Source organism: Oncorhynchus masou, unplaced genomic scaffold (genome assembly GCF_036934945.1).
Source record: "Oncorhynchus masou masou isolate Uvic2021 unplaced genomic scaffold, UVic_Omas_1.1 unplaced_scaffold_575, whole genome shotgun sequence".
Classification (NCBI taxonomy): domain Eukaryota; kingdom Metazoa; phylum Chordata; class Actinopteri; order Salmoniformes; family Salmonidae; genus Oncorhynchus; species Oncorhynchus masou.
In genome coordinates, this window is record NW_027012168.1 from 321628 (window position 1) to 347830 (window position 26203).

Consider the following 26203-nt stretch of genomic DNA (forward strand, 5'->3'; position numbering starts at 1 on the left):
AATAGAGGGGGTAGGCAGCTGGAGGTTGAATAGAGGGGGTAGGCAGCTGGAGGTTGAATAGAGGGGGTAGGCAGCTGGAGGTTGAATAGAGGGGGTAGGCAGCTGGAGGTTGAATAGAGGGGGTAGGCAGCTGGAGGTTGAATAGAGGGGGTAGGCAGCTGGAGGTTGAATAGAGGGGGTAGGCAGCTGGAGGTTGAATAGAGGGGGTAGGCAGCTGGAGGTTGAATAGAGGGGGTAGGCAGCTGGAGGTTGAATAGAGGGGGTAGAATAGAGGGGATAGGCAGCTGGAGGTTGAATAGAGGGGGTAGGCAGCTGGAGGTTGAATAGAGGGGGTAGACAGCTGGAGGTTGAATAGATGGGGTGGCAGCTGGAGGTTGAATAGAGGGGGTAGGCAGCTGGAGGTTGAATAGAGGGAGTAGGCAGCTGGAGGTTGAATAGAGGGGGTAGGCAGCTGGAGGTTGAATAGAGGGGGTAGGCGGCTGGAGGTTGAATAGAGGGGGTAGTTAGCTGGAGGTTGAATAGAGGGGGTAGAATAGAGGGGATAGGCAGCTGGAGGTTGAATAGAGGGGGTAGAATAGAGAGGGGTAGGCAGCTGGAGGTTGAATAGAGTGGGTAGACAGCTGGAGGTTGAATAGATGGGGTAGGCAGCTGGAGGTTGAATAGATGGGGTGGCAGCTGGAGGTTGAATAGAGGGGGTAGGCAGCTGGAGGTTGAATAGAGGGAGTAGGCAGCTGGAGGTTGAATAGAGGGGGTAGGCGGCTGGAGGTTGAATAGAGGGGGTAGGCGGCTGGAGGTTGAATAGAGGGGGTAGGCAGCTGGAGGTTGAATAGAGGGGGTAGAATAGAGGGGATAGGCAGCTGGAGGTTGAATAGAGGGGGTAGAATAGAGAGGGGTAGGCAGCTGGAGGTTGAATAGAGGGGGTAGAATAGAGGGGGTAGGCAGCTGGAGGTTGAATAGAGGGGGTAGGCAGCTGGAGGTTGAATAGAGGGGTAGGCAGCTGGAGGTTGAATAGAGGGGGTAGGCAGCTGGAGGTTGAATAGAGGGGGTAGGCAGCTGGAGGTTGAATAGAGGGGGTAGACAGCTGGAGGTTGAATAGAAGGGGTAGAATAGAGGGGGTAGGCAGCTGGAGGTTGAATAGAAGGGGTAGAATAGAGGGGGTAGGCAGCTGGAGGTTGAATAGAGGGGGTAGGCAGCTGGAGGTTGAATAGAGGGAGTAGAATAGAGGGGATAGGCAGCTGGAGGTTGAATAGAGGGGATAGGCAGCTGGAGGTTGAATGGAGGGGGTAGGCAGCTGGAGGTTGAATAGAGGGGGTAGACAGCTGGAGGTTGAATAGATGGGGTAGGCAGCTGGAGGTTGAATAGATGGGGTAGGCAGCTGGAGGTTGAATAGAGGGGGTAGAATAGAGGGGATAGGCAGCTGGAGGTTGAATATAGGGGGTAGGCAGCTGGAGGTTGAATATAGGGGGTAGGCAGCTGGAGGTTGAATAGAGGGGGTAGGCAGCTGGAGGTTGAATAGAGGGGGTAGGCAGCTGGAGGTTGAATAGAGGGGGTAGGCAGCTGGAGGTTGAATAGAGGGGGTAGGCAGCTGGAGGTTGAATAGAGGGGCTAGGCAGCTGGAGGTTGAATAGAGGGGGTAGGCAGCTGGAGGTTGAATAGAGGGGGTAGGCAGCTGGAGGTTGAATAGAGGGGGTAGGCAGCTGGAGGTTGAATAGAGGGGGTAGGAAGCTGGAGGTTGAATAGAGGGGGTAGGCAGCTGGAGGTTGAATAGAGGGGGTAGGCAGCTGGAGGTTGAATAGAGGGGGTAGGCAGCTGGAGGTTGAATAGAGGGGGTAGGCAGCTGGAGGTTGAATAGAGGGGGTAGGCAGCTGGAGGTTGAGTAGAGGGGGTAGGCAGCTGGAGGTTGAATAGAGGGGGTAGGCAGCTGGAGGTTGAATAGAGGGGGTAGGCAGCTGGAGGTTGAATAGAGGGGGTAGGCAGCTGGAGGTTGAATAGAGGGGGTAGGCAGCTGGAGGTTGAATAGAGGGGGTAGGCAGCTGGAGGTTGAATAGAGGGGATTGAATAGTGTTCTGTCTCTACTGGTCCTAGTGGAGAACCTGTCAGAGCAGGAAATCATGAGGAAGAGCTCCTCGCCCCCCTCGGGAGGTCGTCAGATGCATCTTCAGACAGATCTGGACAGAGAAACCATTCAGAACATTATGCAGCTCTCTAAAATCAGTGACAGGTGATATTAGAACAGTATTACAGAGATGATTTGTGAGTCCACAGAACAGTATTCCAGACTATTACAGAGATGCTTTATGAGTCCACAGAACAGTATTACAGACTATTACAGAGATGCTTTATGAGTCCACAGAACAGTAACATTGTGATATTATTGGTGTTCTTTATTAAATGGTCTTTCAGATTAGTTACGGCAAGATATAACCATGTTATGATCATTTAAAACATCCTTCCTTGTCGTCTGGTGGGCCAAAAACATTCCTTCCCCTGTATGGGTCTGAGGAGACACTGACCACTACTAACTACAGCTGGGTTAGACAGACCCCTACAACAGCATCTGGTCCCTGTATGGGTCTGAGGAGACACTGACCACTACTAACTACAGCTGGGTTAGACAGACCCCTACAACAGCATCTGGTCCCTGTATGGGTCTGAGGAGACACTGACCACTACTAACTACAGCTGGGTTAGACAGACCCCTACAACAGCATCTGGTCCCTGTATGGGTCTGAGGAGACACTGACCACTACTAACTACAGCTGGGTTAGACAGACCCCTACAACAGCATCTGGTCCCTGTATGGGTCTGAGGAGACACTGACCACTACTAACTACAGCTGGGTTAGACAGACCCCTACAACAGCATCTGGCCCCTGTATGGGTCTGAGGAGACACTGACCACTACTAACTACAGCTGGGTTAGACAGACCCCTACAACAGCATCTGGTCCCTGTATGGGTCTGAGTAGACACTGACCACTACTAACTACAGCTGGGTTAGACAGACCCCTACAACAGCATCTGGCCCCTGTATGGGTCTGAGGAGACACTGACCACTACTAACTACAGCTGGGTTAGACAGACCCCTACAACAGCATCTGGTCCCTGTATGGGTCTGAGTAGACACTGACCACTACTAACTACAGCTGGGTTAGACAGACCCCTACAACAGCATCTGGTCCCTGTATGGGTCTGAGGAGACACTGACCACTACTAACTACAGCTGGGTTAGACAGACCCCTACAACAGCATCTGGTCCCTGTATGGGTCTGAGGAGACACTGACCACTACTAACTACAGCTGGGTTAGACAGACCCCTACAACAGCATCTGGTCCCTGTATGGGTCTGAGGAGACACTGACCACTACTAACTACAGCTGGGTTAGACAGACCCCTACAACAGCATCTGGCCCCTGTATGGGTCTGAGGAGACACTGACCACTACTAACTACAGCTGGGTTAGACAGACCCCTACAACAGCATCTGGTCCCTGTATGGGTCTGAGGAGACACTGACCACTACTAACTACAGCTGGGTTAGACAGACCCCTACAACAGCATCTGGCCCCTGTATGGGTCTGAGGAGACACTGACCACTACTAACTACAGCTGGGTTAGACAGACCCCTACAACAGCATCTGGTCCCTGTATGGGTCTGAGGAGACACTGACCACTACTAACTACAGCTGGGTTAGACAGACCCCTACAACAGCATCTGGTCCCTGTATGGGTCTGAGGAGACACTGACCACTACTAACTACAGCTGGGTTAGACAGACCCCTACAACAGCATCTGGTCCCTGTATGGGTCTGAGGAGACACTGACCACTACTAACTACAGCTGGGTTAGACAGACCCCTACAACAGCATCTGGCCCCTGTATGGGTCTGAGGAGACACTGACCACTACTAACTACAGCTGGGTTAGACAGACCCCTACAACAGCATCTGGCCCCTGTATGGGTCTGAGGAGACACTGACCACTACTAACTACAGCTGGGTTAGACAGACCCCTACAACAGCATCTGGTCCCTGTATGGGTCTGAGGAGACACTGACCACTACTAACTACAGCTGGGTTAGACAGACCCCTACAACAGCATCTGGTCCCTGTATGGGTCTGAGGAGACACTGACCACTACTAACTACAGCTGGGTTAGACAGACCCCTACAACAGCATCTGGTCCCTGTATGGGTCTGAGGAGACACTGACCACTACTAACTACAGCTGGGTTAGACAGACCCCTACAACAGCATCTGGTCCCTGTATGGGTCTGAGGAGACACTGACCACTACTAACTACAGCTGGGTTAGACAGACCCCTACAACAGCATCTGGCCCCTGTATGGGTCTGAGGAGACACTGACCACTACTAACTACAGCTGGGTTAGACAGACCCCTACAACAGCATCTGGTCCCTGTATGGGTCTGAGGAGACACTGACCACTACTAACTACAGCTGGGTTAGACAGACCCCTACAACAGCATCTGGTCCCTGTATGGGTCTGAGGAGACACTGACCACTACTAACTACAGCTGGGTTAGACAGACCCCTACAACAGCATCTGGTCCCTGTATGGGTCTGAGGAGACACTGACCACTACTAACTACAGCTGGGTTAGACAGACCCCTACAACAGCATCTGGTCCCTGTATGGGTCTGAGGAGACACTGACCACTACTAACTACAGCTGGGTTAGACAGACCCTACAACAGCATCTGGTCCCTGTATGGGTCTGAGGAGACACTGACCACTACTAACTACAGCTGGGTTAGACAGACCCCTACAACAGCATCTGGCCCCTGTATGGGTCTGAGGAGACACTGACCACTACTAACTACAGCTGGGTTAGACAGACCCCTACAACAGCATCTGGTCCCTGTATGGGTCTGAGGAGACACTGACCACTACTAACTACAGCTGGGTTAGACAGACCCCTACAACAGCATCTGGTCCCTGTATGGGTCTGAGGAGACACTGACCACTACTAACTACAGCTGGGTTAGACAGACCCCTACAACAGCATCTGGTCCCTGTATGGGTCTGAGGAGACACTGACCACTACTAACTACAGCTGGGTTAGACAGACCCCTACAACAGCATCTGGTCCCTGTATGGGTCTGAGGAGACACTGACCACTACTAACTACAGCTGGGTTAGACAGACCCCTACAACAGCATCTGGTCCCTGTATGGGTCTGAGGAGACACTGACCACTACTAACTACAGCTGGGTTAGACAGACCCCTACAACAGCATCTGGCCCCTGTATGGGTCTGAGGAGACACTGACCACTACTAACTACAGCTGGGTTAGACAGACCCCTACAACAGCATCTGGCCCCTGTATGGGTCTGAGGAGACACCGTGGAACCACATATGAACTAACTGAAGACATATTCAGTGTAACAGTCTCCTGGTCAATCAGTGCACTGTGGAACCAAATGATCTGTATTAAACATGTCCCAGATCAACAGGAATCTGTCTGTATGGAGTGAAAAGGATACCTGGTTGTGATTGGCAGTAGAGCCAGAACCAGAGTGTCTCTGCTCCAGTCTCTGGACACCTCACAGTCTCTGGACACCTCAGTCAGTTAACTTCCCCCTCCCCCAGCCCCCCAGGCCTAGTATGAGAGGCCTGCTACAGTCTCTGGACACCTCAGTCAGTTAACTTCCCCCTCCCCCCAGCCCCCCAGGCCTAGTATGAGAGGCCTGCTACAGTCTCTGGACACGTCACAGTCAGTTAACTCCCCCCCCCAACCTTTCCATTACTAGTCCAACGCTCTAACCACTAGGCTACCCTGCCCCCTCTACGCTCTAACCACTAGGCTACCCTGCTGTATGAGAGGCCTGCAGCAGAAGTTAGTGGTTAGCTCCAGTCCTCCAGGACAGGAAGGAAGGGCAGGTCGCTGCTACCCAGGTAGATTCTCCCCTGGTGGGAGAACACGTCGCTGACGGCCCAGGTCAGGCTGCCTGTAGGGTCATGGAGACTCCCCAGCACCTCCCCTTCCCCGTCCAACTCCAACACTAGGCCGTATCTAGGCAACAGCATGTTGTACCAGCTCAGAGGAACCACCTGGAAGAAAACAGAACACAGGCTCCAGGCTTTAATATGTCATTTTATCATAGAAAGACACTGGACAAAACATTAAGAACACCTTCCTAATATTGAGTTGCTCCTCCCCTTTAGCCCTCAGAACAGCCTCAATTCATTGGGTCGTGGACTCCACAAGGTGTCAAGAGTTCCACAGGGATGCTGGCCCATGTTGACTCCAATGCTTCCCACAGTTGTGTCAAGTTGGCTGGACGTCCTTTGGGTGGTGGACCATTCTTGATACACACAGGAAACTGTTGAGTGTAAAACCCAGCAGCGTTGCAGTTCCTGACACAAACCGGTGCGCCTGGCACCTACTATCATAACCCGTTCAGAGGCACTTAAATCTCTTGCCTCTGCCATTCACCCTCTGAATGGCACACATACACAATCCATGTCTCAAGGCTTAAAAATCCTTCTTCAACCCGTCTCCTCCCCTTCATCTACACTGATTGAAGTGGATTTAACAGGTGACATCATTAACTACTTTGCAGACAGAGTTCAGTGTGTCAAATCGGAGGGCATGCTGTCCGGTCCTCAGGCAGTCTCTATGGGGGTGCCACAGGGTTCAATTCTTGGACCGACTCTCTTCTCTGTATATATCAATGATGTTGCTCTTGCTGTGGGCGATTCCCTGATCCACCTCTACGCAGACGACACCATTCTGTATACTTCTGGCCCTTCTTTGGACACTGTGCTATCTAACCTCCAAACAAGCTTCAATGCCATACAACACTCCTTCCGTGGCCTCCAACTGCTCTTAAACGCTAGTAAAACCAAATGCATGCTTTTCAACCGTTCGCTGCCTGCACCCGCACGCCCGACTAGCATCACCACCCTGGATGGTTCCGACCTAGAATATGTGGACATCTATAAGTACCTAGGTGTCTGGCTAGACTGTAAACTCTCCTTCCAGACTCCTATCAAACATCTCCAATCTAAAATCAAATCTAGAGTCGGCTTTCTATTCCGCAACAAAGCCTCCTTCACTCACGCCGCCAAACTTACACTAGTAAAACTGACTATCCTACCGATCCTCGACTTCGGCGATATCATCTACAAAATAGCTTCCAACAATCTACTCAGCAAACTGGATGCAGTTTATCACAGTGCCATCCGTTTTGTCACTAAAGCACCTTATACAAGTCCATGCTAGGTAAAGCTCCGCCTTATCTCAGTTCACTGGTCACGATGGCAACACCCACCCGTAGCACGCGCTCCAGCAGGTGTATCTCACTGATCATCCCTAAAGCCAATACCTAATTTGGCCGCCTTTCGTTCCAGTTCTCTGCTGCCTGTGACTGGAACGAATTGCAAAAATCGCTGAAGTTGGAGACTTTTATCTCCCTCACCAACTTCAAACATCTGCTATCTGAGCAGCTAACTGATCGCTGCAGCTGTACATAGTATATCGGTAAATAACCCACCCATTTTCACCTACCTCATCCCCACACTGTTTTTATTTATTTACTTTTCTGCTCTTTTGCACACCAATATCTCTACCTGTACATGACCATCTGATCATTTATCACTCCAGTGTTAATCTGCTAAATTGTAATTATCCGCCTACCTCCTCATGCCTTTTGCACACAATGTATATAGACTCTCTTTTTTTCCTACTGTGTTATTGACGTGTTAATTGTTTGCTCCATGTGTAACTCTGTGTTGTCTGTTCACACTGCTATGCTTTATCTTGGCCAGGTCGCAGTTGCAAATGAGAACTTGTTTTCAACTAGCCTACCTGGTTAAATAAAGGTGAAATAAATAAAAAGGGATCATAGCTTTCACCTGGATTCACCTGGTCAGTCTATGTCATGGAAAGAGCAGGTGTTCTTAATGTTTTGTCCACTAAGTGTATATTCCTGGAAACATCCACCAGAACACAAAGTGTACAGACTTTACTATTAGTATTATACCACTGTACTATAATATTACTATAGCATCGTACATTCCAGAACAGTACTGTTTACATACATTATCTCCTCTAGAACACCATGTTGCTGTCTGAATTATCTATTGTATTTATCTCCTCTAGAACACCATGTTGCTGTCTGAATTATCTCTTGTATTTTTCTCCTCTAGAACACAATGTTGCTGTCTGAATTATGTCTTGTATTTATCTCTACTAGAACACCATGTTGCTGTCTGAATTCTCTCTTGTATTTATCTCCTCTAGAACACCATGTTGCTGTCTGAATTCTCTCTTGTATTTATCTCCTCTAGAACACCATGTTGCTGTCTGAATTATCTATTGTATTTATCTCCTCTAGAACACCATGTTGCTGTCTGAATTATCTCTTGTATTTATCTCTACTAGAACACCATGTTGCTGTCTGAATTATCTATTGTATTTTCTCTACTAGAACACCATGTTGCTGTCTGAATTATGTCTTGTATTTATCTCCTCTAGAACACCATGTTGCTGTCTGAATTATGTCTTGTATTTATCTCCTCTAGAACACCATGTTGCTGTCTGAATTATGTCTTGTATTTATCTCCTCGAGAACACCATGTTGCTGTCTGAATTATCTCTTGTATTTTTCTCCTCGAGAACACCATGTTGCTGTCTGAATTATGTCTTGTATTTATCTCCTCTAGAACACCATGTTGCTGTCTGAATTATCTCTTGTATTTTTCTCCTCGAGAACACCATGTTGCTGTCTGAATTATCTCTTGTATTTATCTCCTCTAGAACATAGGAAAAACGCCAAGGGGGTGAATACTTTAACAAGGCACTGTATCATGTTGCTGTCTGAATTATCTCTTGTATTTACCTCCTCTAGAACACTGTGTTGCTGTCTGAATTATGTCTTGTATTTATCTCTACTAGAACACCATGTTGCTGTCTGAATTATCTCTTGTATTTATCTCTACTAGAACACCATGTTGCTGTCTGAATTCTCTCTTGTATTTATCTCCTCTAGAACACCATGTTGCTGTCTGAATTATCTCTTGTATTTATCTCTACTAGAACACCATGTTGCTGTCTGAATTATCTCTTGTATTTATCTCTACTAGAACACCATGTTGCTGTCTGAATTATCTATTGTATTTTCTCTACTAGAACACCATGTTGCTGTCTGAATTATGTCTTGTATTTATCTCCTCTAGAACACCATGTTGCTGTCTGAATTATCTCTTGTATTTTTCTCTACTAGAACACCATGTTGCTGTCTGAATTATCTCTTGTATTTTTCTCTACTAGAACACCATGTTGCTGTCTGAATTATGTCTTGTATTTATCTCCTCTAGAACACCATGTTGCTGTCTGAATTATGTATTGTATTTATCTCCTCTAGAACACCATGTTGCTGTCTGAATTATGTCTTGTATTTATCTCCTCTAGAACACCATGTTGCTGTCTGAATTATGTCTTGTATTTATCTCCTCTAGAACACCATGTTGCTGTCTGAATTATCTCTTGTATTTATTTCCTCTAGAACACCATGTTGCTGTCTGAATTATCTATTGTATTTATCTTGGGATTGGGATTGCGCCAGGCATAGCGTTTTCCTTGATGGCCAAAAAGCTACATTTTAGTCTCATCTAACCAGAGTACCTTCTTCCATATGTTTGGGGAGTCTCCCACATGCCCTTTGGCGAACACCAAACATATTTGCTTATTTTTTCTTGAAGCAATGGCTTTTTTTCTGGCCACTCTTCTGTAAATCCCAGCTCTGTGGAGTGTATGGCTTAAAGTTTTCCTATGGACAGATACTCCCATCTCTGCTGTAGAGCTTTGCAGCTCCTTCAGGGTTATCTTTGGTCTGCCCTCTCTTGGCAGGTTTGTTGTGTTGCCATATTCTTTCCATTTTTTATAATGGATTTAATGGAGCTCTGTGGGATGTTAAAAGTTTCTGATATTTTTTTATAATCCAACCCTGATCTGTATATACGTAGATCATGTGACACTTCGATTGCACACAGGTGGACTTTATTGAACTAATGATGTGACTTCTGAAGGTAATTGGTTGCACCAGATCTTATGTAGGGGCTTCATAGCGAAGGGGCTGAATACATATGCACACACCACTTTTCCTTTTGAATTTCTTTTGAATTTATTGAAGTTATTTAAATTTCACTTCACCGATTTGAACTAATTTGTGTAGGTCCATTACATGCAATCCAAATCCAAATCTATTTAAATTACAGGTTGTATGTAACAACATAGGAAAAACGCCAAGGGGGTGAATACTTTAACAAGGCACTGTATCATGTTGCTGTCTGAATCATCTCTTGATGGAGGCTCTCTGTCCTCTCAGATTACTCTCTCTAGTCTCACTGCAGCCTGGAACAAAGAACACAGAGGCCTGGGAGAGAGGTCTACCACACAGGGGCCTGGGAGAGAGGTCTACCACACAGGGGCCTGGGAGAGAGGTCTACAACACAGAGGCCTGGGAGAGAGGTCTACCACACAGGGACATGGGAGAGAGGTCAACAACACAGGGGCCTGGGAGAGAGGTCTACAACACAGGGGCCTGGGAGAGAGGTCTACCACACAGGGGCCTGGGAGTGAGGTCTACCACACAGGGGCCTGGGAGAGAGGTCTACCACACAGGGGCCTGGGAGAGAGGTCTACCACACAGGGGCCTGGGAGAGAGGTCTACCACACAGGGGCCTGGGAGAGAGGTCTACCACACAGGGGCCTGGGGAGAGGTCTACCACACAGGGGCCTGGGAGAGAGGTCTACCACACAGGGGCCTGGGAGAGAGATCTACCACACAGGGGCCTGGGAGAGAGGTCTACCACACAGGGGCCTGGGAGAGAGGTCTACCACACAGGGGCCTGGGAGAGAGGTCTACCACACAGGGAGGGGCCTGGGAGAGAGGTCTACCACACAGGGAGGGGCCTGGGAGAGAGGTCTACCACACAGGGAGGGGCCTGGGAGAGAGGTCTACAACACAGGGAGGGGCCTGGGAGAGAGGTCTACCACACAGAGGCCTGGGAGAGAGGTCTACAACACAAAGGCCTGGTCTACAACACATTGATGATGATGGTGAAACTAACCTTAGCCAGAAAGCGTTTGACCGCTGGGTACGGACCAATCAGGTCGAGGAATGGAGGCATGAGCTTCCTGAAGCGTGTGGTCGTTAGGCCAACCAGGAAGGTTCCACGGTCGCTAAGGCGGATGTTGTCAGGGTAACCGGGCATATTGTTTATGATGACCTCCTTGGTGCCAGCCTTGGGGCCTTTCAGCCAGTACCTACAGAGGTAGAGAGAGAAAAGGAACCATGAGTCATTCAAACAAAAGGCCTTTCAGCCAGTATCTGGAGGGAGGGAGGGAGGGAGGACAATGATTGTTCTATGACAAAAAGGCCTTTCTGTACTGTGAGGGTTCCTCTGTCCTGCTGATCAGCCACCTCTGATAACACAATGATATTTACATGTTAAAAGGAAAACACAGGAAGGACAGTTACTATGGAAAACATTGTCCTCCGTTTGTGTGTGTGTACCTGAGGATACACCCGATGCTGGTCTCGGCTAGCAGCAGGAAGCTCTCGTCAGGTGACAGGGCGATGCCATTGGGCATGTAGAGACCATCCAGTAGGACACCCACACGTCCTGACAAGGGGTCAAAGGTCAGGAGACGACCCAGAGCGTTGGTCTCTATCACCTAGACGTTAGAAGTCAGGGGTTATAGAGCGTATAAAGAAGGGTGATTTGTAGGAGTACAGAGCAACAGACCTCTAGTTTGACGTGTCGTCGTCCCCAGCGAGAGGAGGAGTCCGTAAAGTAAATGATCCCAGTCTGAGAGGAGATCTCCAAGCCGTTCAGGAACGCAAACGGAACCCCGTCAGCTCCTAGAGCACAAAGATATTACATTAGTTAACTGGATGTACATTAGCCTCACAAGACTTTTACCACATTTTGTTGCTTTATAGCCTTATTATAAAATATATATGTATTTTTTAAATCCACTCAATCAACACACAATGCCCCATAATGACACCACAACAACCCATAATGACATCACAATAACCCATAATGACAAAGCAAAAACATTTTTGATAATTTACTACAAATAAAATATGGAAATATCACATTTAGGATCTCCCATTCTTCTCTGCAGATCCTCTCCAGCGCTGTCAGGTTGGATGGGGAGTGTCGCTGCACAGCTATTTTCAGGTCTCTCCAGAGATATGCTCCATTCTGTACTTTCCCTCGATCCTGACTAGTCTTCATGTCCCTGCCACTGAAAACCATCCCCACAAGCATGACACTGCCACCACCACGCTTCACCGTAGGGATTGTGCCAGGTTTCCTCCAGATGTGACGCTTGGCATTCAGGCCAAAGAGTTCAATCTTGGTTTCATCTTGTTTCTCATGGTCTGAGAGTCCTTTAGGTGCCTTTTTGCAAACTCCATAAGGCCTGATTGGTTTAGTGCTGCAGGAATGGTTGTCCTTCTGGAAGGTTATCCCATCTCCTCAAAGGAGCTCTGGAGCTCTGTCAGAGTGACCAGTGGGTTCTCAGTCACCTCTCTGACCAAGGCCCTTGTCCCGATTGCTCAGTTTGGCCGGGCGGCCAGCTCTAGGAGGAGTCTTGGCGGTTCCAAACTTCTTCCATTTAAGAATGATGGAGGCCACTGTGTTCTTGGAGACATTACTTAAAAATCATACAATGTGATTTTCTGGATTTTTGATTCCGTCTCTCACAGTTGAAGTGTACCTATGATAAAAATTACAGACCTCTACATGCTTTGTAAGTAGGAAAACCTGCAACATCGGCATGGTGTCAAATGCTTGTTCTCCCCAGTGTATGTTTATATGTATATATTTATACCTTAAAGGTCCTAAAATTACATTTCAAATAGCTAAATAATCCCTGTTATGACCATCTTAAAACAAACCTGCTGTCTAGTCAGAGTTAAGGTTAGACTGTCAGACCTGCTGTCCAATCAGAGTTAAGGTTTGGGGTTAGACTGTCAGACCTGCTATCCAGTCAGAGTTAAGGTTAGGGGTTAGACTGTCAGACCTGCTGTCTAGTCAGAGTTTAGGTTAGACTGTCAGACCTGCTGTCCAATCAGAGTTAAGGTTCGGGGTTAGACTGTCAGACCTGCTGTCTAGTCAGAGTTAAGGTTAGGGGTTAGACTGTCAGACCTGCTGTCCAGTCAGAGTTAAGGTTAGACTGTCAGACCTGCTGTCTAGTCAGAGTTAAGGTTAGGGGTTAGACTGTCAGACCTGCTGTCCAGTCAGAGTTAAGGTTAGACTGTCAGACCTGCTATCCAGTCAGAGTTAAGGTTAGACTGTCAGACCTGCTGTCCAGTCAGAGTTAAGGTTAGGGGTTAGACTGTCAGACCTGCTGTCCAGTCAGAGTTAAGGTTAGACTGTCAGACCTGCTGTCCAGTCAGAGTTAAGGTTAGGGTTAGACTGTCAGACCTGCTGTCCAGTCAGAGTTAAGGTTCGGGGTTAGACTGTCAGACCTGCTGTCCAGTCAGAGTTAAGGTTAGACTGTCAGACCTGCTGTCTAGTCAGAGTTAAGGTTAGGGGTTAGACTGTCAGACCTGCTGTCCAGTCAGAGTTAAGGTTAGACTGTCAGACCTGTTGTCCAGTCAGAGTTAAGGTTAGGGGTTAGACTGTCAGACCTGCTGTCTAGTCAGAGTTAAGGTTCAGGGTTAGACTGTCAGACCTGCTGTCCAGTCAGAGTTAAGGTTAGACTGTCAGACCTGTTGTCCAGTCAGAGTTAAGGTTTGGGGTTAGACTGTCAGACCTGCTGTCCAGTCAGAGTTAAGGTTAGGGGTTAGACTGTCAGACCTGCTGTCTCGTCAGTTAAAGTTAGGAGTTAGACTGTCAGACCTGCTGTCCAGTCAGAGTTAAGGTTAGACTGTCAGACCTGCTGTCCAGTCAGAGTTAAGGTTAGGGGTTAGACTGTCAGACCTGCTGTCCAGTCAGAGTTAAGGTTAGACTGTCAGACCTGCTGTCTCGTCAGTTAAAGTTAGGAGTTAGACTGTCAGACCGTGCTGTCCAGTCAGAGTTAAGGTTAGACTGTCAGACCTGCTGTCCAGTCAGAGTTAAGGTTAGGGTTAGACTGTCAGACCTGCTGTCCAGTCAGAGTTAAGGTTAGACTGTCAGACCTGCTGTCTCGTCAGTTAAAGTTAGGAGTTAGACTGTCAGACCTGCTGTCCAGTCAGAGTTAAGGTTAGACTGTCAGACCTGCTGTCCAGTCAGAGTTAAGGTTAGGGGTTAGACTGTCAGACCTGCTGTCCAGTCAGAGTTAAGGTTCGGGGTTAGACTGTCAGACCTGCTGTCTAGTCAGAGTTAAGGTTAGACTGTCAGACCTGCTGTCCAGTCAGAGTTAAGGTTAGGGGTTAGACTGTCAGACCTGCTGTCCAGTCAGAGTTAAGGTTAGACTGTCAGACCTGTTGTCCAATCCGAGTTAAGGTTCGGGGTTAGACTGTCAGACCTGCTGTCTAGTCAGAGTTAAGGTTCAGGGTTAGACTGTCAGACCTGCTGTCCAGTCAGAGTTAAGGTTAGGGGTTAGACTGTCAGACCTGCTGTCCAGTCAGAGTTAAGGTTCAGGGTTAGACTGTCAGACCTGCTGTCCAGTCAGAGTTAAGGTTAGACTGTCAGACCTGCTGTCCAATCCGAGTTAAGGTTCGGGGTTAGACTGTCAGACCTGCTGTCTAGTCAGAGTTAATGTTAGACTGTCAGACATGCTGTCTAGTCAGAGTTAATGTTAGACTGTCAGACCTGCTGTCCAGTCAGAGTTAAGGTTAGACTGTCAGACCTGCTGTCTAGTCAGAGTTAAGGTTCAGGGTTAGACTGTCAGACCTGCTGTCCAGTCAGAGTTAAGGTTAGGGGTTAGACTGTCAGACCTGCTGTCCAGTCAGAGTTAAGGTTCAGGGTTAGACTGTCAGACCTGCTGTCCAGTCAGAGTTAAGGTTAGACTGTCAGACCTGTTGTCCAATCCGAGTTAAGGTTCGGGGTTAGACTGTCAGACCTGCTGTCTAGTCAGAGTTAATGTTAGACTGTCAGACATGCTGTCTAGTCAGAGTTAATGTTAGACTGTCAGACCTGCTGTCCAGTCAGAGTTAAGGTTAGACTGTCAGACCTGCTGTCCAGTCAGAGTTAAGGTTAGGGGTTAGACTGTCAGACCTGCTGTCTAGTCAGAGTTTAGGTTAGACTGTCAGACCTGCTGTCCAATCAGAGTTAAGGTTCGGGGTTAGACTGTCAGACCTGCTGTCTAGTCAGAGTTAAGGTTAGGGGTTAGACTGTCAGACCTGCTGTCCAGTCAGAGTTAAGGTTAGACTGTCAGACCTGCTGTCTAGTCAGAGTTAAGGTTAGGGGTTAGACTGTCAGACCTGCTGTCCAGTCAGAGTTAAGGTTAGACTGTCAGACCTGCTATCCAGTCAGAGTTAAGGTTAGACTGTCAGACCTGCTGTCCAGTCAGAGTTAAGGTTAGGGGTTAGACTGTCAGACCTGCTGTCCAGTCAGAGTTAAGGTTAGACTGTCAGACCTGCTGTCCAGTCAGAGTTAAGGTTAGGGGTTAGACTGTCAGACCTGCTGTCCAGTCAGAGTTAAGGTTCGGGGTTAGACTGTCAGACCTGCTGTCCAGTCAGAGTTAAGGTTAGACTGTCAGACCTGCTGTCTAGTCAGAGTTAAGGTTAGGGGTTAGACTGTCAGACCTGCTGTCCAGTCAGAGTTAAGGTTAGACTGTCAGACCTGTTGTCCAGTCAGAGTTAAGGTTAGGGGTTAGACTGTCAGACCTGCTGTCTAGTCAGAGTTAAGGTTCAGGGTTAGACTGTCAGACCTGCTGTCCAGTCAGAGTTAAGGTTAGACTGTCAGACCTGTTGTCCAGTCAGAGTTAAGGTTCAGGGTTAGACTGTCAGACCTGCTGTCCAGTCAGAGTTAAGGTTAGACTGTCAGACCTGCTGTCTAGTCAGAGTTAAGGTTCAGGGTTAGACTGTCAGACCTGCTGTCCAGTCAGAGTTAAGGTTAGACTGTCAGACCTGTTGTCCAGTCAGAGTTAAGGTTAGGGGTTAGACTGTCAGACCTGCTGTCTCGTCAGTTAAAGTTAGGAGTTAGACTGTCAGACCTGCTGTCCAGTCAGAGTTAAGGTTAGGGGTTAGACTGTCAGACCTGCTGTCCAGTCAGAGTTAAGGTTAGACTGTCAGACCTGCTGTCTCGTCAGTTAAAGTTAGGAGTTAGACTGTCAGACCGTGCTGTCCAGTCAGAGTTAAGGTTAGACTGTCAGACCTGCTGTCCAGTCAGAGTTAAGGTTAGGGGTTAGACTGTCAGACCTGCTGTCCAGTCAGAGTTAAGGTTAGACTGTCAGACCTGCTGTCTCGTCAGTTAAAGTTAGGAGTTAGACTGTCAGACCTGCTGTCCAGTCAGAGTTAAGGTTAGACTGTCAGACCTGCTGTCCAGTCAGAGTTAAGGTTAGGGGTTAGACTGTCAGACCTGCTGTCCAGTCAGAGTTAAGGTTCGGGGTTAGACTGTCAGACCTGCTGTCTAGTCAGAGTTAAGGTTAGACTGTCAGACCTGCTGTCCAGTCAGAGTTAAGGTTAGGGGTTAGACTGTCAGACCTGCTGTCCAGTCAGAGTTAAGGTTAGACTGTCAGACCTGTTGTACAATCCGAGTTAAGGTTCGGGGTTAGACTGTCAGACCTGCTGTCTAGTCAGAGTTAAGGTTCAGGGTTAGACTGTCAGACCTGCTGTCCAGTCAGAGTTAAGGTTAGGGGTTAGACTGTCAGACCTGCTGTCCAGTCAGAGTTAAGGTTCAGGGTTAGACTGTCAGACCTGCTGTCCAGTCAGAGTTAAGGTTAGACTGTCAGACCTGCTGTCCAATCCGAGTTAAGGTTCGGGGTTAGACTGTCAGACCTGCTGTCTAGTCAGAGTTAATGTTAGACTGTCAGACATGCTGTCTAGTCAGAGTTAATGTTAGACTGTCAGACCTGCTGTCCAGTCAGAGTTAAGGTTAGACTGTCAGACCTGCTGTCTAGTCAGAGTTAAGGTTCAGGGTTAGACTGTCAGACCTGCTGTCCAGTCAGAGTTAAGGTTAGGGGTTAGACTGTCAGACCTGCTGTCCAGTCAGAGTTAAGGTTCAGGGTTAGACTGTCAGACCTGCTGTCCAGTCAGAGTTAAGGTTAGACTGTCAGACCTGTTGTCCAATCCGAGTTAAGGTTCGGGGTTAGACTGTCAGACCTGCTGTCTAGTCAGAGTTAATGTTAGACTGTCAGACATGCTGTCTAGTCAGAGTTAATGTTAGACTGTCAGACCTGCTGTCCAGTCAGAGTTAAGGTTAGACTGTCAGACCTGCTGTCCAGTCAGAGTTAAGGTTAGGGGTTAGACTGTCAGACCTGCTATCCAGTCAGAGTTAAGGTTAGACTGTCAGACATGCTGTCTAGTCAGAGTTAATGTTAGACTGTCAGACCTGCTGTCCAGTCAGAGTTAAGGTTAGACTGTCAGACCTGCTGTCCAGTCAGAGTTAAGGTTTGGGGTTAGACTGTCAGACCTGCTATCCAGTCAGAGTTAAGGTTAGACTGTCAGACCTGTTGTCCAGTCAGAGTTAAGGTTTGGGGTTAGACTGTCAGACCTGCTGTCCAGTCAGAGTTAAGGTTAGGGGTTAGACTGTCAGACCTGCTGTCTCGTCAGTTAAAGTTAGGAGTTAGACTGTCAGACCTGCTGTCCAGTCAGAGTTAAGGTTAGACTGTCAGACCTGCTGTCCCGTCAGAGTTAAGGTTAGGGGTTAGACTGTCAGACCTGCTGTCCAGTCAGAGTTAAGGTTAGACTGTCAGACCTGTTGTCCAATCCGAGTTAAGGTTCGGGGTTAGACTGTCAGACCTGCTGTCTAGTCAGAGTTAAGGTTAGACTGTCAGACCTGCTGTCCAGTCAGAGTTAAGGTTAGGGGTTAGACTGTCAGACCTGCTGTCCAGTCAGAGTTAAGGTTAGACTGTCAGACCTGTTGTCCAATCCGAGTTAAGGTTCGGGGTTAGACTGTCAGACCTGCTGTCTAGTCAGAGTTAAGGTTCAGGGTTAGACTGTCAGACCTGCTGTCCAGTCAGAGTTAAGGTTAGGGGTTAGACTGTCAGACCTGCTGTCCAGTCAGAGTTAAGGTTCAGGGTTAGACTGTCAGACCTGCTGTCCAGTCAGAGTTAAGGTTAGACTGTCAGACCTGTTGTCCAATCCGAGTTAAGGTTAGACTGTCAGACCTGCTGTCTAGTCAGAGTTAAGGTTCAGGGTTAGACTGTCAGACCTGCTGTCCAGTCAGAGTTAAGGTTAGGGGGTTAGACTGTCAGACCTGCTGTCTAGTCAGAGTTAAGGTTAGACTGTCAGACCTGCTGTCCAGTCAGAGTTAAGGTTAGGGGTTAGACTGTCAGACCTGCTGTCCAGTCAGAGTTAAGGTTCGGGGTTAGACTGTCAGACCTGCTGTCTAGTCAGAGTTAAGGTTCAGGGTTAGACTGTCAGACCTGCTGTCCAGTCAGAGTAAAGGTTAGGGGTTAGACTGTCAGACCTGCTGTCCAGTCAGAGTTAAGGTTCAGGGTTAGACTGTCAGACCTGCTGTCCAGTCAGAGTTAAGGTTAGACTGTCAGACCTGCTGTCCAATCCGAGTTAAGGTTCGGGGTTAGACTGTCAGACCTGCTGTCTAGTCAGAGTTAATGTTAGACTGTCAGACATGCTGTCTAGTCAGAGTTAATGTTAGACTGTCAGACCTGCTGTCTAGTCAGAGTTAAGGTTCAGGGTTAGACTGTCAGACCTGCTGTCCAGTCAGAGTTAAGGTTAGGGGTTAGACTGTCAGACCTGCTGTCCAGTCAGAGTTAAGGTTCAGGGTTAGACTGTCAGACCTGCTGTCCAGTCAGAGTTAATGTTAGACTGTCAGACATGCTGTCTAGTCAGAGTTAATGTTAGACTGTCAGACCTGCTGTCTAGTCAGAGTTAAGGTTCAGGGTTAGACTGTCAGACCTGTTGTCCAGTCAGAGTTAAGGTTTGGGGTTAGACTGTCAGACCTGCTGTCCAGTCAGAGTTAAGGTTAGGGGTTAGACTGTCAGACCTGCTGTCTCGTCAGTTAAAGTTAGGAGTTAGACTGTCAGACCTGCTGTCCAGTCAGAGTTAAGGTTAGACTGTCAGACCTGTTGTCCAATCCGAGTTAAGGTTAGACTGTCAGACCTGCTGTCTAGTCAGAGTTAAGGTTCAGGGTTAGACTGTCAGACCTGCTGTCCAGTCAGAGTTAAGGTTAGGGGTTAGACTGTCAGACCTGCTGTCTAGTCAGAGTTAAGGTTAGACTGTCAGACCTGCTGTCCAGTCAGAGTTAAGGTTAGACTGTCAGACCTGTTGTCCAATCCGAGTTAAGGTTAGGGGTTAGACTGTCAGACCTGCTGTCCAGTCAGAGTTAAGGTTAGGGGTTAGACTGTCAGACCTGCTGTCCAGTCAGAGTTAAGGTTAGACTGTCAGACCTGTTGTCCAATCCGAGTTAAGGTTCGGGGTTAGACTGTCAGACCTGCTGTCTAGTCAGAGTTAAGGTTAGACTGTCAGACCTGCTGTCCAGTCAGAGTTAAGGTTAGGGGTTAGACTGTCAGACCTGCTGTCCAGTCAGAGTTAAGGTTAGACTGTCAGACCTGTTGTCCAATCCGAGTTAAGGTTCGGGGTTAGACTGTCAGACCTGCTGTCTAGTCAGAGTTAAGGTTCAGGGTTAGACTGTCAGACCTGCTGTCCAGTCAGAGTTAAGGTTAGGGGTTAGACTGTCAGACCTGCTGTCCAGTCAGAGTTAAGGTTAGACTGTCAGACCTGCTGTCCAATCCGAGTTAAGGTTTGGGGTTAGACTGTCAGACCTGCTGTCTAGTCAGAGTTAATGTTAGACTGTCAGACATGCTGTCTAGTCAGAGTTAATGTTAGACTGTCAGACCTGCTGTCCAGTCAGAGTTAAGGTTAGACTGTCAGACCTGCTGTCTAGTCAGAGTTAAGGTTCAGGGTTAGACTGTCAGACCTGCTGTCCAGTCAGAGTTAAGGTTAGGGGTTAGACTGTCAGACCTGCTGTCCAGTCAGAGTTAAGGTTCAGGGTTAGACTGTCAGACCTGCTGTCCAGTCAGAGTTAAGGTTAGACTGTCAGACCTGTTGTCCAATCCGAGTTAAGGTTAGACTGTCAGACCTGCTGTCCAGTCAGAGTTAAGGTTTGGGGTTAGACTGTCAGACCTGCTATCCAGTCAGAGTTAAGGTTAGACTGTCAGACATGCTGTCTAGTCAGAGTTAATGTTAGACTGTCAGACCTGCTGTCCAGTCAGAGTTAAGGTTAGACTGTCAGACCTGCTGTCCAGTCAGAGTTAAGGTTTGGGGTTAGACTGTCAGACCTGCTATCCAGTCAGAGTTAAGGTTAGACTGTCAGACCTGCTGTCCAGTCAGAGTTAAGGTTTGGGGTTAGACTGTCAGACCTGCTATCCAGTCAGAGTTAAGGTTAGACTGTCAGACCTGTTGTCCAGTCAGAGTTAAGGTTTGGGGTTAGACTGTCAGACCTGCTGTCCAGTCAGAGTTAAGGTTAGGGGTTAGACTGTCAGACCTGCTGTCTCGTCAGTTAAAGTTAGGAGTTAGACTGTCAGACCTGCTGTCCAGTCAGAGTTAAGGTTAGACTGTCAGACCTGCTGTCCAGTCAGAGTTAAGGTTAGGGGTTAGACTGTCAGACCTGCTGTCCAGTCAGAGTTAAGGTTAGACTGTCAGACCTGTTGTCCAATCCGAGTTAAGGTTCGGGGTTAGACTGTCAGACCTGCTGTCTAGTCAGAGTTAAGGTTAGACTGTCAGACCTGCTGTCCAGTCAGAGTTAAGGTTAGGGGTTAGACTGTCAGACCTGCTGTCCAGTCAGAGTTAAGGTTAGACTGTCAGACCTGTTGTCCAATCCGAGTTAAGGTTCGGGGTTAGACTGTCAGACCTGCTGTCTAGTCAGAGTTAAGGTTCAGGGTTAGACTGTCAGACCTGCTGTCCAGTCAGAGTTAAGGTTAGGGGTTAGACTGTCAGACCTGCTGTCTAGTCAGAGTTAAGGTTAGACTGTCAGACCTGCTGTCCAGTCAGAGTTAAGGTTAGGGGTTAGACTGTCAGACCTGCTGTCCAGTCAGAGTTAAGGTTCGGGGTTAGACTGTCAGACCTGCTGTCTAGTCAGAGTTAAGGTTCAGGGTTAGACTGTCAGACCTGCTGTCCAGTCAGAGTTAAGGTTAGGGGTTAGACTGTCAGACCTGCTGTCCAGTCAGAGTTAAGGTTCAGGGTTAGACTGTCAGACCTGCTGTCCAGTCAGAGTTAAGGTTAGACTGTCAGACCTGCTGTCCAGTCAGAGTTAAGGTTTGGGGTTAGACTGTCAGACCTGCTATCCAGTCAGAGTTAAGGTTAGACTGTCAGACATGCTGTCTAGTCAGAGTTAATGTTAGACTGTCAGACCTGCTGTCCAGTCAGAGTTAAGGTTAGACTGTCAGACCTGCTGTCCAGTCAGAGTTAAGGTTTGGGGTTAGACTGTCAGACCTGCTATCCAGTCAGAGTTAAGGTTAGACTGTCAGACCTGCTGTCCAGTCAGAGTTAAGGTTCAGGGTTAGACTGTCAGACCTGCTGTCCAGTCAGAGTTAAGGTTAGACTGTCAGACCTGTTGTCCAGTCAGAGTTAAGGTTAGGGGTTAGACTGTCAGACCTGCTGTCTCGTCAGTTAAAGTTAGGAGTTAGACTGTCAGACCTGCTGTCCAGTCAGAGTTAAGGTTAGACTGTCAGACCTGCTGTCCAGTCAGAGTTAAGGTTAGGGGTTAGACTGTCAGACCTGCTGTCCAGTCAGAGTTAAGGTTAGACTGTCAGACCTGTTGTCCAATCCGAGTTAAGGTTAGACTGTCAGACCTGCTGTCCAGTCAGAGTTAAGGTTAGGGGTTAGACTGTCAGACCTGCTGTCCAGTCAGAGTTAAGGTTAGACTGTCAGACCTGCTGTCCAGTCAGAGTTAAGGTTAGACTGTCAGACCTGTTGTCCAATCCGAGTTAAGGTTCGGGGTTAGACTGTCAGACCTGCTGTCTAGTCAGAGTTAATGTTAGACTGTCAGACATGCTTTCTAGTCAGAGTTAATGTTAGACTGTCAGACCTGCTGTCCAGTCAGAGTTAAGGTTAGACTGTCAGACCTGCTGTCCAGTCAGAGTTAAGGTTTGGGGTTAGACTGTCAGACCTGCTATCCAGTCAGAGTTAAGGTTAGACTGTCAGACCTGCTGTCCAGTCAGAGTTAAGGTTAGGGGTTAGACTGTCAGACCTGCTGTCCAGTCAGAGTTAAGGTTAGACTGTCAGACCTGTTGTCCAGTCAGAGTTAAGGTTAGGGTTAGACTGTCAGACCTGCTGTCCAGTCAGAGTTAAGGTTAGGGGTTAGACTGTCAGACCTGCTGTCCAGTCAGAGTTAAGGTTCAGGGTTAGACTGTCAGACCTGCTGTCCAGTCAGAGTTAATGTTAGACTGTCAGACATGCTGTCTAGTCAGAGTTAATGTTAGATAAGGTTCGGGTTTAGACTGTCAGACCTGCTGTCTAGTCAGAGTTAAGGTTAGACTGTCCGACCTGCTGTCCAGTAAGAGTTAAGGTTAGACTGTCAGACCTGCTGTCCAGTAAGAGTTAAGGTTAGACTGTCAGACCTGCTGTCCAGTCAGAGTTAAGGTTAGACTGTCAGACCTGTTGTCCAATCAGAGTTAAGGTTAGGGGTTAGACTGTCAGACCTGCTGTCCAGTCAGAGTTAAGGTTAGCGGTTAGACTGTCAGGCCTGCTGTCCAGTCAGAGTTTAGGTTAGACTGTCAGACCTGCTGTCCAGTAAGAGTTAAGGTTAGGGTTTAGACTGTCAGACCTGCTGTCCAGTCAGAGTTAAGGTTAGGGGTTAGACTGTCAGACTTGCTTTCCAGTCAGAGTTAAGGTTAGGGGTTAGACTGTCAGACTTGCTGTCCAGTCAGAGTTAAGGTTAGACTGTCAGACCTGCTGTCCAGTCAGAGTTAAGGTTTGGGGTTAGACTGTGAATGATCAGACCTTGTTTGCTGTCCAGTCGCAGGGTCTTGTGTCCAGTCTGTGGATAGGGGACGTTACCTGTCTTGCTGTCCAGTAGCAGGGTCTTGTGTCCAGTCTGGGGGTCAACAGAAAACAGCCCAAAGTAGGAGTCAGCTACGATCAGCTGACCACCACTGTCCAACCGCACACCATGAGGACGACCACAGACTGGCTCATAGTCTGTCCTGCTACCTAGAGGACCAACAGAGATAACATCACAGTCTGTCCTGCTACCGAGAGGACCAACAGAGATAACATCACAGTCTGTCCTGCTACCGAGAGGACCAACAGAGATAACATCACAGTCTGTCCTGCTACCTAGAGGACCAACAGAGATAACATCACAGTCTGTCCTGCTACCTAGAGGACCAACAGAGATAACATCACAGTCTGTCCTGCTACCTAGAGGACCAACAGAGATAACATCACAGTCTGCCCTGCTACCTAGAGGACCAACAGAGATAACATCACAGTCTGTCCTGCTACCTAGAGGACCAACAGAGATAACATCACAGTCTGCCCTGCTACCTAGAGGACCAACAGAGATAACATCACAGTCTGCCCTGCTACCTAGAGGACCAACAGAGATAACATCACAGTCTGCCCTGCTACCTAGAGGACCAACAGAGATAACATCACAGTCTGCCCTGCTACCTAGAGGACCAACAGAGATAACATCACAGTCTGTCCTGCTACCTAGAGGACCAACAGAGATAACAACACAGTCTGTCCTGCTACCTAGAGGACCAACAGAGATAACAACACAGTCTGTCCTGCTACCTAGAGGACCAACAGAGATAACATCACAGTCTGTCCTGCTACCTAGAGGACCAACAGAGATAACATCACAGTCTGTCCTGCTACCTAGAGGACCAACAGAGATAACATCACAGTCTGTCCTGCTACCTAGAGGACCAACAGAGATAACATCACAGTCTGTCCTGCTACCTAGAGGACCAACAGAGATAACATCACAGTCTGTCCTGCTACCTAGAGGACCAACAGAGATAACATCACAGTCTGTCCTGCTACCTAGAGGACCAACAGAGATAACATCACAGTCTGTCCTGCTACCTAGAGGACCAACAGAGATAACATCACAGTCTGCCCTGCTACCTAGAGGACCAACAGAGATAACATCACAGTCTGCCCTGCTACCTAGAGGACCAACAGAGATAACATCACAGTCTGTCCTGCTACCTAGAGGACCAACAGAGATAACATCACAGTCTGTCCTGCTACCAAGAGGACCAACAGAGATAACATCACAGTCTGTCCTACTACCGAGAGGACCAACAGAGATAACATCACAGTCTGTCCTGCTACCTAGAGGACCAACAGAGATAACATCACAGTCTGCCCTGCTACCTAGAGGACCAACAGAGATAACATCACAGTCTGTCCTGCTACCTAGAGGACCAACAGAGATAACATCACAGTCTGTCCTGCTACCTAGAGGACCAACAGAGATAACATCACAGTCTGTCCTGCTACCTAGAGGACCAACAGAGATAACATCACAGTCTGTCCTGCTACCTAGAGGACCAACAGAGATAACATCACAGTCTGTCCTGCTACCTAGAGGACCAACAGAGATAACATCACAGTCTGTCCTGCCACCGAGAGGACCAACAGAGATAACATCACAGTCTGTCCTGCTACCTAGAGGACCAACAGAGATAACATCACAGTCTGTCCTGCTACCTAGAGGACCAACAGAGATAACATCACAGTCTGTCCTGCTACCTAGAGGACCAACAGAGATAACATCACAGTCTGTCCTGCTACCTAGAGGACCAACAGAGATAACATCACAGTCTGTCCTGCTACCTAGAGGACCAACAGAGATAACATCACAGTCTGTCCTGCTACCTAGAGGACCAACAGAGATAACATCACAGTCTGTCCTGCTACCTAGAGGACCAACAGAGATAACATCACAGTCTGTCCTGCTACCGAGAGGACCAACAGAGATGACATCACAGTCTGTCCTGCTACCGAGAGGACCAACAGAGGTAACATCAGAGTCTGTCCTGCTACCTAGAGGACCAACAGAGATAACATCACAGTCTGTCCTGCTACCGAGAGGACCAACAGAGATAACATCACAGTCTGTCCTGCTACCTAGAGGACCAACAGAGATAACATCACAGTCTGTCCTGCCCTCTTTCGGTCTCTCCAGTCTGGAACAACATCAGAGGATTTCTAGAGATTTACTAGACGGTCTCTAACACAACCTGACACACACACAACCTGACACACACAACCTGACACACACACACACAACCTGGAACACACACAACCTGGCACACACACACACACAACCTGGCACACACACACACAACCTGGCACACACACACACAACCTGGCACACACACACAACCTGGCACACACACACACAACCTGGCACACACACAAACATCTTTTTGGCCAGAGCTCAGAGGAAGACAATCGGCTGCCGGCCACATCAACAGAGATCTGAACAGAACACGTTCACACATCTAAACACTTCCCAACAGAAGAGTCAGTGTTCCACACCACGGGTCCAGTAGAACATCTGAAATATTCAGGTCCTCCCCTTTTCTAAATGTTTTCTCACCTGTTCCATACCTACTGAACTGAACACAGCCCTGTAGATCCCAGACAGATTCAATCATACATCAATAAGCCTGCTATAATTACTGACCACACTCCTACTGCTGTCAGCTAGCCAGATAGACACGAAGAATTGTTAGCAAGCCAGATAGCCTGGAAGAACTGTGAGCTAGCCAGATAGACATGAAGAACTGTGAGCTAGCCATATAGCCACGAAGAACTGTTAGCTAGTCAGGTATCCATGAAGAACTGTGAGCTAGCCAGAAAGCCATGAAGAACTGTTAGCTAGGGGAAGTGCAGCGTGAGGTAATACAGTAGGGGGAGTGCTGCTCAGCGTGAGGTAATACAGTAGGGGGAGTGCTGCTCAGCGTGAGGTAATACAGTAGGGGGAGTGCTGCTCAGCGTGAGGTAATACAGTAGGGGGAGTGCTGCTCAGCGTGAGGTAATACAGTAGGGGGAGTGCTGCTCAGCGTGAGGTAATACAGTAGGGGGAGTGCTGCTCAGCGTGAGGTAATACAGTAGAGGGAGTGCTGCTCAGCGTGAGGTAATACAGTAGAGGGAGG

The 26203-nt window shown here is 48.3% G+C and overlaps 1 protein-coding gene across 3 annotated transcripts in view; it reads right to left on the minus strand.

Annotated features, from left to right (window-relative positions):
* Positions 1-5721: 5721 nt before the first annotated feature.
* LOC135536211 (adipocyte plasma membrane-associated protein-like) overlaps positions 5722-26203 on the minus strand; it is a 36974-nt gene continuing 16492 nt past the window's right edge. The window contains exons 5-9 of one of the 3 annotated variants that reach the window (XM_064962585.1): positions 23085-23237; positions 11770-11885; positions 11538-11698; positions 11092-11287; positions 5722-6066 (exon numbers count right to left, since the gene is read on the minus strand). In XM_064962585.1, the coding sequence (XP_064818657.1) occupies positions 5860-6066; positions 11092-11287; positions 11538-11698; positions 11770-11885; positions 23085-23237 (833 nt within the window). In that variant the 3' untranslated portion in view covers positions 5722-5859. Of the gene's footprint in view, positions 6067-10175; positions 10373-11091; positions 11288-11537; positions 11699-11769; positions 11886-23084; positions 23238-26203 lie in introns of those variants that run through there. The other 2 variants (XM_064962584.1, XM_064962587.1) reach the window with 2 other exon arrangements.